Here is a 13210-nt window from a genome sequence, read left to right on the forward strand (position 1 = left end):
AAACATCCGTAACAAATGCCAACATCAATGTATTTGTTATAGCCATGGTCGTGTGTTGTTTTTAATTTAATTTAATTTACTTTAATTTAATTAATTATTTTTATTTTTATTGCAATAACAACAGGCAATTACAATGAAAGTACAACAGATAGATGTGTAGTACAAACAATACAGATATTACTTTTGCAACAAGAGAAATATGACCATTTTAAAGAAGTATAGCAATGTTTATTTTATTTTTAAGAAATGTTAACGCATTTTCACCCAAAATGGCAAAGTTCCGGTCATGTGACCTTCGTCTTAGTTTTAGCGCGGAACTTGGAACCCGTCGGGAAGAAAGACATCGAAAACAAGATCGAAATGTGGCTATAATTGAACATTAAAGCGTTTGCAGGGTATTTTATAATATATTCGTGCTTGTTTAAATAAGACTGGGTGACGTTTTTAGTGTTCAATATCAAAATAAAATCGTGACTTAACTTTTGACTGTGCGCGGTAAGTTTAGTGTTTACGTCAGTTCAGCTGTTTATCCGCTGGGACTGTGTTTTCCATAAACAATAACAGACTTGGAGATAACATAAACAATAATAGGTGAGGTTTTACAAGTTATTTTCCGCAATACATTTCGACGTTTTGTTTGTTTGTTTTTGTTTACTTATTGTCTTGTATTGTTCTCGACTTATTTTGGTGCAGTTAGCGTTAAATCAGTATTATACTTTACCAGCCAAGCTGATTATGAATATTAATATCTAATTTTATCCAACAGTTTCCCACAACAGATTATTAGATCTGTTCATAGTTGTCGGATTTAATGGAAGAAGCAAAGACTGTTCAGAGAAGCTCCCATCGCAGTGTTGAAAAGAGCAGAAGTCGACACAAAATTTCCAGTGAGTAATAAATAATTTACAGTATGAGCTGTAAAGACTTTTTGTATATTTCATAAAAAATAATATCTATAAAATTAACTGAAATGCAAATTATCTTTACAAATGCACAAACCAAATATATTAAGTACACGACAATATACATAATATCGAAGTTTAACTTATTTTACCACAAATGTTTGCCAGTACATTCAGCAACACACTTTATCATATTTCAAAGACATTAGGATGTTCTGAAGAACATAAGATCTGTCAAATTACATTTATTATACATTTAACTATTATACATTTAATTGTAGTTCATTTAACGTAATAGAATATAACACCATTCAATTAACTGTTATAAACAATTGAAGTAGGTTACAGTATTTTCTTTTTGTAAATATGTTTTTTTTTTAAGTACGTTTTGTTTATCTCATTACTGTTTATTTATTCTTGTTTTTCTTTACAAAGGTATTGTTAACTTGATTTAATTGTTAATACGTTGAAATAATTAACTCTGTGTGTTTTATCTCTTTTAGGAGATGTTGAGACGGAAATTGCATATCTGTATGAAGTTCTGCCACAGATTTCTCGAATATTTCGCATCATAGATAAGATTGGAGAAGGTTTGCCATTATTATGTTATTACTTTTTATTTTGCTACAAAAATAAAATGTTTTGCTAAAAAACATCAAAAGACTTTTAGCTGAAACCATGGTTTCTGATGATTTATAAAATGCAAGTAAACTGCTTCTCATGCTTTGTCAATAAAAACAAATTCAAACAAAGTTTATAGCCATGGTACCTGACGATACATTAAGGTCTTGTGAAGTGGTCATAACATCAAGTCCTTACTCTGATTGTTGGACATGATTTGTCACATGATTTGTGCAACTTTTAACGTGGTCAACATATCATCAGGAACCATAAGTATTCATTTTGTTTTGCCTTTATGTTTTTAAGTACCAGTAGTAGTTGACTTGCACTGTATGAATTACTAATGTTCTTCTGGAAAAAAAGAAAAAACTCACCTGCATATTGGAATATAAACCGCAAATTAGGGCAGTGTGATATTGGAAAAATCTGATATTACGATGTTTTATTTTTCTGCGATAAATATTGCAATATGTGTTTTGGAAGTAGGCGTGGGCCAGAATGAGATTCTGATGTCATGATAAAATATATAAATATTAACTGCTCTAAAATATATTCTTTTTAAATGTGTGGGTAAAAAACAAAAACTTTTTTCCCCTTTGAACATAAAATATTTTATTTTGAGAAACATTTCCAAAATATTTTGGAGCACTAAACATGTCAGGCTAAATATTTCAAATATATCATCGACTTCTGCTGTCTTTATTAGTTTCAAAATTTAAAACGGCATATTTGGACATTTTTTTCTGCTGGAGATACTGTTGCCCTAAAAACAAACAAAAAATCGTAAACAAAAAAATCTTACACATACCATAAGAATGGTATAGCAGAATATTTTGGCGGTTTTTAAACCTTGACTTTTCCAAACCGCAGTATACCTCGAAAACGGATATCGTCCCATGCCTATTTGGAAGATGGTTTGAATAGCTCTATTTGATGGTATTCCGGGGAGTCTAACAGTATTCAGGTACAGAAATGCAAATACAAGGCAAAAAATGCTTTTCTTACTTTGCTGTCTCGTTTTTTGTTCAGTTATCTAAAAATTCATCTAGATCAAGTAAGAATATTGTTTTGTTTTCAGCAAGTCAAAATTAGGAGTTTTACCTTAAAACAATTGAAACCATCTGCCAATGGATTAATTAATATATATATATTTTCTTTTGAAATGTAGATATGTGGACTAGAACAAGAGAAAAAAAATTCTAAGTAAGATATATATAAATTTAGCTTAAAACGTATAACTAATTACATACAATTAATCTTTGTTACTTACACCTTCAATCATCATACTTTTTTTTCAAAATAAGGGCGGAGCTACGAATGCCTATATGTCAGCATAGTGGCAGATTCAAAAACAAGACAAACTTATACTAATGAGGGAGAGATCATCAATAGTGGGTGGGGCGCCCCCCTCCGATGAAACATACAGTACAAAGGGAGAATATCAATCAAAGTGTTTCTGCTGACTGTTTTTATGAAGTGTGATTAAAAAAAATTAAATTAATATATGTTTACCATCAAAAGCTGGTTATATTGACAGACTGTTGCCACATAACTTTGTTTAAGCCAATTTTAAAAGTGATTTTTGCATAATAGGTCCCCTTTAATGATCTTTTGCGTCACTCTATCAACGCAGGTACTTTTAGTTCAGTATATTTGGCTGAGGCACAGATGACAGACAGTTCAAGGAGGATGTTTGCTTTGAAACATCTGATCCCTACAAGTCATCCTGTGCGCATCGCTGCTGAGCTCCAGTGCCTGACTGTTGCCGGGTGAGTGATGATGAAAATGTCTAATTTTGACCTTTGTTTTATGTAATCTGGGCTAAATATATTTCTGAATGAACAAACATGGGTTTCAGAGTTTTGTTACAGTGTTTATCTGTTATATCCTACTACAGAGGGACAGAAAATGTGATGGGAGTCACATACTGCTTCAGGAAGGAGCACCATGTGGTCATAGTCATGCCATACATGGAGCATCAGACCTTTGTGGTGAGTGACTGCACTGTGTGTGTGCTTTTAACCTAAATGATACACCACATCAATACCCATGATGTTACTCAAAAATGGTTCTTTTTTCTTGTAGGATGTTGTTGGCTTGTTGAGTTTTGAGGATGTGAGGCATTACATCTATCATCTGCTCAAAGCCTTGAAGCACATTCACAAGTTTGGCATCATCCACAGAGACATCAAACCAACCAATTTCCTGTTCAATCGACAGAAGAGGGAGTATGTACCTGATATTCATGGTGTTGTGGTTCTAGTCTAACCTCTGCCTGATACACATGAAATTGCTAGTTTCTTTTTTTCATGTATAATTGTAACAATTGATCATACAGTTAATGGAGTACATGCACACAGGCTTTTAATTTCAGTCAGCCAGCCCCAGGGCTTTCGGTGAACTGTCCATACAAAATCCGCGCGTTTAAGATCTGATTTCTCTAAAAAAACAGCGATCTTCACTGACTGGCTGAGATATGACATAAAGTTGGTATCAGACCAAACAAGAAGCACTGCATTCAATTTTATTTTTCCGTGCCATTTCTTTAAAATATGGAAATTACACTTTAACAACCTAATGGATGCTTAAGTCTATTTAACTGATTATATTTGAATTACATTACAACATGGATGCTGTAAAAGGAACAGTATGAAATTGAAAATAGTCACATAAAGCTTTCATCGGAAGTTCATCATTAGCTGAAAAACACTAGCTGTGCTTGTAGCCCATTGAGTCTTATGGTGTGTTCAAGCTTGGCAGGTTTGATTTGATTAAATTGAACTCTATAGTTATTGCTCTTTTTGTGTGGGTGATTTGAATGAGTGTGAACACTCCATTTGAACCCTGGTACCCACCAAAAACACAGGCCAAGACTCTTGAAATGAATGTTTTGATCCACTTACAGAGTCACTTGCTGTCTTCAAGAAACGACTAAAAACTTAACTATTTAGTCTCCACTTTCCCTCCTAATCTGCCTCTCTGGCTATACCACTAACTGTACTCTCTCTCTCTCTCTCTCTCAAAAAAAAAAAAAAAAAAAAATTCTAATGCTTTGCTTCTTAGACTTTACACACCTGAAACTTGTCTATAGCACTTGTTCACTGCTGCTCTTATAATTGTGTAAATTGCTTCCTTGTCCTCATTTGTAAGTCGCTTTGGATAAAAGCGTCTGCTAAATGACTAAATGTAAATGTAAACTCTAGTGTGGCTCTTTTAAAATATGAATGCAGAAATCCAGACTATTCTAAATATTAATTGCTTCATCAAATTCAAATATCGATTTAATCATACGTAACAGAGGCTAGCTAGTACGTGCTGTGCAGGTAAACCTCACTCCTGTGACCTCTAAAAGGTGCGCTAGCGACAGATGCTAGAAGCCATGGTCTTAAGCCTCCTTGGTATAGCAACTAACTCCCATACGGAGGGTCGCCGGTTCGATACCAGCTCGGAGCAGGTTGGGTGGCGTAGGACTGGCAGGGTTACACATGCAACAATCTTTTTTCTTATGGAAATTAACAAATTGGTTTTATAGGCAGTTATTATCATCGAAAAAATTGATGGTTCTCAAGGGTGCCAGAGAGCATCTTAAAACACTTACAATTTAGTTATATTAATCCATTAAATCATTAGTTTTTGGAGGTCTTAAAAGTCTTATTTCCCAAATAATTGACAAATTAAAGTGTTAGTTAATTAAAAAATTTTTTAATTCTGTTATTAATTACCCTTTTCTCGTTCCAATCCAGTTAGACTTTCAAAAGATATTTTAGATAAAATCTAAAGCTATAGATAGCAATGGCCGCAAAAAGTTCAAAGTTTAGAAAAGGAACCAAAAACATTGTAAAAAACATCCAAGACTTAAAATAACAAAGCTCCAAGAACACGTTTGTGTGCCAACAATTTTTTTTAGAAAATGACTTTGTCCTCTACATCAGTGGTTCCCAGTTCCTGTCCTCAGACACCCACCCTCCACATTTTGTATGTTTCGCTTATTTGACACACAAGAATCTCTGTTAACTTGTTGATAATCTGAATCAGGTGTGGTAAGATATTCACTTATACACTATGTACTTAGGCACTTATACACTCAACAGCATAGTATATGAATGTAGTGTCGTCCCAAATAGAACACTAACGTTTTTTTACTTTCAAACCGTTTCCCAGATGATGTTTGACGGTTGCCAAATTTAGTGAAACAAATGACCAAACTGTCAAATAATACCTGCCATGAGTATAACTGCATTCACTATCGGGAGGCGGTATAATAACTCTTGAAGGAGAATTTTGCTTTCACACTCCAAAATAAAGTAATCAACATCTGTGTGTGAAAGCTCCGCCCTTCCTCTACGTCAGCGGCTGTTGAGTGTGTGAGGTGTCCAACATAACACACTTCTTTTTAACGGTTAAATAAGTGCATCATCTGGGTATTTAAAGTGCACTTATTCTTTTTAGAGTTTTCAGTGTGAATGCACTACTTACACTATTTATACTACAAAATGGCATAGAATAGTGCATAAGTATGCGATTGTACAAAATGTGCTGGGCAGGTAGTCCCAAGGACTGGAATTGGGAACGACTGCCATTCATTAGCACAAATGTTAATGACACAATTTCCTTTTTTTTTTTTTTTTTTTTTAACCCTTTAAGGCTTTAAATAAGAGCAAATTAGTTTTAAATGTTGTACACTCCTAAATCTACCTTTAATAACCCCTGCTGAATGTTGAACACTAAACTGACATTGGGTAAGTGTGGCATTTTATTGCACATGAACAAATTAAGTAGGAAGGTCTTTGAATGTTATCTTAAAGTCCAAAAATGCTGATACATGCTGATTTCTCTTTTTTTTTTTCCTCAGGTATGCTCTGGTGGATTTTGGCCTGGCTCAGGGCACTCCTGACACCCAGATCGAACTACTGAAGGTGGTCAAATCAAAAAGTCATAAAGGTGGTGGGTCATCTAAGATGGTGGAGGAATCACTGGGAAAACAGAAACTGGTGCCTTTACCACCCAACAGTAGAAACCCTGCTGTTCAGTCCAGCACTAAAGCACCGGCTAAAAGACCCTGCCCACCCCCACGCGTTAAACACAGCAAGGTGTCTGCACTGTCTTTTTATTTAATGAATAAATCATATTTTAGGTGATAATCAGTCAAACTGGGGAGCACTGCACTTCCAGGCCTATTGTGATTTATTTTAGCAAGCGTATTCATGTCAAAAAATGTGTGTCCTTCCTCTCAAAGGAACTGATGGGACTTGATAAAGCACCACGGTCTGTATTTGGGGAGAAAAGCATAAACAGCACAAACTCTCATAAACCTGGCTCTGACAAAGTTGAGGTTAGCTTCTCTTCTCACACTGGTTGCATGCGATGCCGTCTGAGTAACTATCAGCTCTTCACCTGTCACATTGTGTTTTAGGGATTGTTTTCAAAGCCGAAAAAGGAGGAAGTCATTCCACGCAAGATTGTTTCTGCCAAACACCGCTCCGTCCCTGTGAGAGCATCATTAAATCAGAAACAGAAACTTTCGGCTGAGAGTCAGAAACCCAAACCTGCTGCCGTCAACCCCCTGCTCACCTGCAACTGCTACATGACTGACCGCGTCTGCAACATCTGCCTGTCCAGGTACACACTCGTCGGCTATATATCAATCCAAACCTTAAAAAGCCTACTTTGGCATCTCTAAGGTGAACAAAAATGATCAACACTGTTATACACGGTCTACATGCAGTGAGGGGGGTAACTAGTGGTGACGCGGGTCACAAATCTCACAGTTCAGATCACACTACTGTTTTTACGTTCACAGATCGGACCATTTTTCGGATCAGCAACAAATAGAGGAGACAAATGTTTGCTTTCCATTTACACAAAATACCGGTTTTAACAAACATAACTTAGAACCTGTAATTTTAATAAAAATAAAAATCAAGAAAGAACCAGCTGAAAAAAGGGAAAATATTCAATAGGAAAAATTATCTTTCCTACTGTTGCTGATAATGCTAAATATAGAAATCTAACATCTTGTAAAACAGATTATATTTATTTTTAAATAATGATTCCACAATTCACACATTAAACTTCATATTTTATTATAGATGTATCATTTTTGAAAACCTATTCAGTGACATAATTTTGATGGTTGTTTGTCACCACCAATTGGTTAAACAATGTAATTGCTACAACATTCACCAGCGTCAAGTTCACCTTAAAAAGTGATTTTATTCTTTACCATGAACATCAGTGTTTATATCTGAACTATAAACTGTTCTTCCAGTACTTCTGTGTCATTTAATTGTTTGTAACTAAGTAAAACAGTGTAAAAACTGAATCTCTTTTGATCAAACGCAGATTTGAATGCAGTGCTTAGGATTAATAAACATTTCCATATTACTATCATTTATCATTCATGTTGCGCAGGTTTGAATTGAGATCACGATCTTTTAATGTTTAATTGTGCAGCTTTACACTGAATGCATTAATGCAGGCTAAATGAGCAGTGACAGATAAAGACCTTTAATTAATAACCTAAGAAAGCATTTATTACATCATCATTACATTTTAATGAGAAGCCAAAATGCTTTCGTACACATGATTTGAATGAAGCAGAAGGCCGGCAATCTCTCTCTCTTTTTCTTTCTCTTTCTCTCTCTCTCTCTCTCTCTCTCTCTCTCTCTCTCTCTCTCTCTCTCTCTCTCTCTCTCTCTCTCTCTCTCTATCTATCTATCTATCTATCTCCAGTTGTTATAAATGTTGCATTAACCTGCAAATTCAAAGAAGTTATTAATATGCGGGTCACGTGCGTTCCAAACTGTGGGTTGTGATCTGTACAAATCCGTTACACCCCTAGGGGTAACGCATTACAACTAACGCAAGTTACGTAATTATATTACTTTTCTACGTAACGAGTGAAGTAATGCATTACTTTTAAAAAACTAAGTTATAATGTTTGAGTTACTTTTTAAAAAATGTAATGCGATTAAAAATGTAAGTTGCCTTTTCGATTCATAAATACACTTTGAAAAATAATTTGCTGAATCACACATAATGAGAAAATGAACTCCCCTCAGGAACAGACAAAAACCAAGATGGCAGAGCCTTACATTTCTGTGATGGTAATATTCTCATTATTTTGATCACATGGAAGAAAAGGGGATTATAGTCTCAATGGACAGAGATTTTACTGAACTAATAAGACAAAAAAATACAAAAGTAGCAAACACATTGCTTTCATTAATCTTTATATATGGCAGGTATAGCGTCAGGAAAGTCTCCGAATCTAACATTATTGTATTTTTTTAAATTAGTTTTTTAAAGGTAAATGAAGGTGTAGGTATCCTGCAAGTTCTGAAAGAGATCAAGCCTTAGGGAGGGATGAAAAAGTAACTCAAAAGTAACGTAACCCATTCCATTCCATTAAAAGTAATGCAACTAGTTACATTTTTGGGGAGTAACTCAATATTGTAATCCATTACTTTCAAAAGGAATTTTCCCCAACACTGTCTACATGCATATGCACATTATATTTTAGCACAATATTCAAAAACAACCACCTTAAAATGACACATTTGCTGTGAAATTGAGTTTTATTAAGTAACCATCAGATTTAATGTTTAAATAGTGAACTCATTACACATGATAGTTATAATTTGAGTATTTAATAAGCTACATCAACATTTTCAGTAATATTTGTGCTTTTCTCAGTCATAATTTCTAGTCATGATTGTTTAATGTTTTGTCCACCACAAAAAAGAAATGGAATTGGTTCAATAAAACATTCTATTCACTGTAATTGTTGGTGTTAATTTAATAATGTGGTCATTGTTTTCACAGGAAACAGCAGGTGGCTCCGAGGGCTGGAACTCCTGGCTTTAGGGCTCCCGAGGTTCTAACAAAATGTCCCAACCAAGGAACAGGTAACAAAAGCATTGATATTTATATATTGTTATTTGGGATGTGATTCAGTACTCTAGCTTACTGTATGGAAAATACTATCCTTTTAACAGTCGATTCAGTTCTGCCTTTTTCAAAGCTTGTGTACTTTATACATGTCCATCTGAAACTTATAATGGTTATTCTACAATTGCAGGTATATTTGGCGTTGATCAAAAACAAACACTTAAAATGAAACAGTTTTGAATAACAACATTATATCAAGTTATCTCTAAAAATAGCTTTGTATGTGTATTTAGGGAAATTGTTTTAATTTTTAGCTTTAATTATTAATTAATTGAATCTTTTTTTGTGTGCATTTACTATACAAGGTTAAATAAACATCTATCATGGTCATAGGGTCCGTTCTTTGTTCGTGGATTACTCAATTAGCTGTATTTGGAAATTGATGATTTGACACAATCCAGGATTGTTTCATTCATCAAAACTCATCCAAGAGTTGTTGTCATAACAACAGCTCTGATAGCTCAAACCTGCTTGAGAGCAGGCTTTGTAATTTGCTCATTTTAAGCAAAGATGATACTGAAAGTATGTATCGAATGCTGATATTTTCTTACAATAGTAACCTATAGGTCATATAAACTTGGGAAATAAGTAAAATAGTTTAAAAAAAGTTTACATATACATTTATCATTTATAATAATTAATAATATTTAATGTTAAATAATTAATAATATTTATGATTACATGCATATAAGGTTAATAAAATATATAAATAAAACTTATGCAATCTGCATTCCGAAATATAAGTACAAAAAAGGGGTGGTTCTCCCCAAGGGGTTCAAAGAGAACAATTATAAATATGGACTTAGCCAGATATCAGTTATCATAAACTCTGTTATCATAAACTCTCTCAGAGAATAAACTCTGGAAAGCACTAAGGCATGTCATTTTCTCTCAACACTCAAAAAGGTTTAGGACACACCAATAGTAGATTAATCCTTGTGTGCTGTTGGGGATGTTTTCATCCACTCTGGGGTGATTTGTGTCTTAATTTGGCCACAATTTTCTCTGTGTTTCAGCAAATGGAATAAGATTTGGTGACAACCCTTTTTTTTTTTTGGACATATTTTTGGAAAATGCTTTGGGAATTAAAAAAAATTCAATAATACACGCTGGGCACAATTACTACCCTTTTGTTATGTTGGTGGCAGTTTTTGCCTCATTGATTTTCATTGTAATGACATTTTTTGATTGCAAAGCCTTGACACCATATAATCATGCATTCTCAATCGTTGCTGGTTTAATGTTGAAGAGGTTAAATGTGTAATTTTTACTGTTGATCATCAGTTGCAGTGCAAAAAAGCTTTGTTTCTGTTGGGAAAAAGTAATATCTTTGTATTATTTTTGTCTCTTTTTCTGTTCATTAAACATTTGTATTTGTATTGTTCAAAGGTGATATATTAACTAAACTTCTTCTCTTGAGTGTGATATGCTTTGCATACTAATGAAGCATTTTCGCAGAAGTAGATGAAGCTGATAGAAATGCAAAGGCCTGATTGTCTAAAATTAACTTACTGCTAAACTATTAGCAGAGATGGGTTGAAACTGAACACAAAATATGTGCAGTTAAGAAGTTATGCTTTTAACGTTGTGCAGAGAATTTGTAGAAAAAGAGGACGTATGTATGGGTGCGGCCAATGGAGGATTGGAGAATAATTGACAAGTGACCAATTACACTAAACTCCACCTGTTAATATCAGGTGCGTATAAAAGCTCGAGTCAGGAAATGAAAATTATTGGGCACCTCCTAAATGTAACTTTTGCATTGAGGATACCAGAATTCTGTTGATCGACTTATTAATTTGTTTAAAATAAATTACTAAGATTTTTGACATTGAAGGAAACCCTCTCCTGACCTTTTTTATTGAACATGCATCGAATGGATTAAATATTCTAACAATTCTGCCTTCTATATGAAGTACAGTGCGCGTGTGTGAGAGAGACCTTTGGCACTTGACATGTGAAAATCAAAATAAGCAGCTCAGGGAAAAACAGCAGCAATCAACAATGCGTGATTATATGGTGTCATGGCTTTGCAATCAAAAAATATCATTATAATAGAAGTCAATGGGGCAAAAACAGCCACAAACACAATGAAAGTGTAGTAAATTTGATCAGTACACAAGGGTTAATCATTTATCAGCCCTTTATTTAATTTTCTGTAAATTATATTTACTGTATTAAAGTCATTCTAGTAATACAAAAAATGAAATATGCTTAATGTACTCGAACTGCTGATTTGAATCATGTAATCTATAATGACTAATAAAAGCCCATCTCTCTGCAGCGATTGACATGTGGTCAGCAGGGGTCATATTGTTGTCTCTACTGAGCGGCAGATATCCTTTCTTCAAAGCCAGCGACGATCTGATCGCTCTTACTCAGATCATGACCATCCGAGGGTCTAAGGAGACTATAGAGGCTGCAAAGACCTTTGGTACGCCATTATCTGAGAGTCTGGATGATGCTGTATTCTCATCCTGTTTCTCGGATCTCCTGCTGACTCTGTGTGTATGATTGCAGGTAAATCTATAGTGTGCAGCCGTGAGCTTCCTCGGCTGGACCTCAGAATTCTCTGTGAGACTCTGAGAGGTTTGCGATCGTGGGATGACGCCTCACTTCCTGCTGAGTTTCAAGCCTCACATAATCCCGCAGAAGAAAAGGAGGAAGCAGAGAGTCCCGCACTGAAACGCGCGGGCTCCGGTTCGTGCAGAAGCAGTGCAGAGCTGAAGGAGATTGGCTGGGACAGAGTGCCGGATGAGGTGTACGATCTACTGGATAAACTGTTAGATTTAAACCCCGCAACCAGGATTACAGCCTCGGCGGCACTGCAGCATCCACTCTTCAGAGATATGAGTGAGTAGCGGTTGTGGGCATCCAAGAATTTGTGCTATTCTGTAGTGTTATTTGAATGCATTTATTTGCTAACAACATGCTGTACAGTGATGTATTTATTGGTCTTATTTTGGGGGGTTTCATGTTGATAATAAAGTTCAAATTGTCCATTGTTCAACTTTAGAGTGTTTCCTAAATGGATGGTTCACTCATTTTCAGTGCTCAAGTATTTTGTTGATGAAATAAATGTTAATTATTTTGGAAAGTGACAATGTTTCATGTGTTTAATATTTAACAAAAAATATTATAATTAATATATATATATATATATATATATATATATATATATATATATATATATATGAGCTATTCCATGCAAATGTCAACCTTGCCATAAAAAAATTAAGTTTTCACCAAAATAGAGAAACCATTTCTACATTTTTTTTTTTGTGTGTAAGCAGGTATTTTACAGTACTTCCAATATTCATAAATGTATCTGTCAGCGTTTCAAACTATTATATTTAATTTGCCAAAATCACACGAGTGGCAATTTCACAGCTGCCACATGCATAACACTTTTTCCTCATAAATGCAAAATAAAATAAAATCAATCATTTTTATTCTATAGTGAGCCGACTCATATCTGTTTGATTAGCATTGTTTCTTTTGGGTTGTGCAGTTTAATTAACAGAATTTCTACAAAATATGTTGTATACTGTAAACGTGTAGTTAACATTATATTAATATATATCTATGATGCAATGTTTGAACCATTGGATGCACCTAGTCCTCTAGAATGGTTCGGTAGTCCTTGGCAGTGATGTGCCCATCTAACACAAGTATTGGGCCTAGGGAATGTCATGATATTGCAGCCCAAACCATCACTGATTCACCCCCATGTTTCA

The 13210-nt window shown here is 34.5% G+C and overlaps 1 protein-coding gene across 1 annotated transcript; it reads left to right on the forward strand.

Moving 5' to 3' along the window:
• Window positions 1-309: 309 nt before the first annotated feature.
• Window positions 310-12563, forward strand: cdc7 (cell division cycle 7 homolog (S. cerevisiae)). Its single transcript, XM_056472979.1, has 12 exons — window positions 310-591; window positions 767-887; window positions 1406-1492; window positions 3157-3292; window positions 3421-3514; window positions 3609-3751; window positions 6376-6613; window positions 6760-6855; window positions 6937-7142; window positions 9348-9430; window positions 11758-11907; window positions 11994-12563. Exons 2-12 carry the CDS (start codon window positions 812-814, stop codon window positions 12332-12334), a joined length of 1650 nt encoding a protein of 549 aa, XP_056328954.1. The 5' UTR covers window positions 310-591; window positions 767-811; the 3' UTR covers window positions 12335-12563.
• Window positions 12564-13210: the final 647 nt, after the last annotated feature.

The sequence above is a fragment of the Danio aesculapii genome, chromosome 2, assembly GCF_903798145.1.
Source record: "Danio aesculapii chromosome 2, fDanAes4.1, whole genome shotgun sequence".
Lineage (NCBI taxonomy): Eukaryota > Metazoa > Chordata > Actinopteri > Cypriniformes > Danionidae > Danio > Danio aesculapii.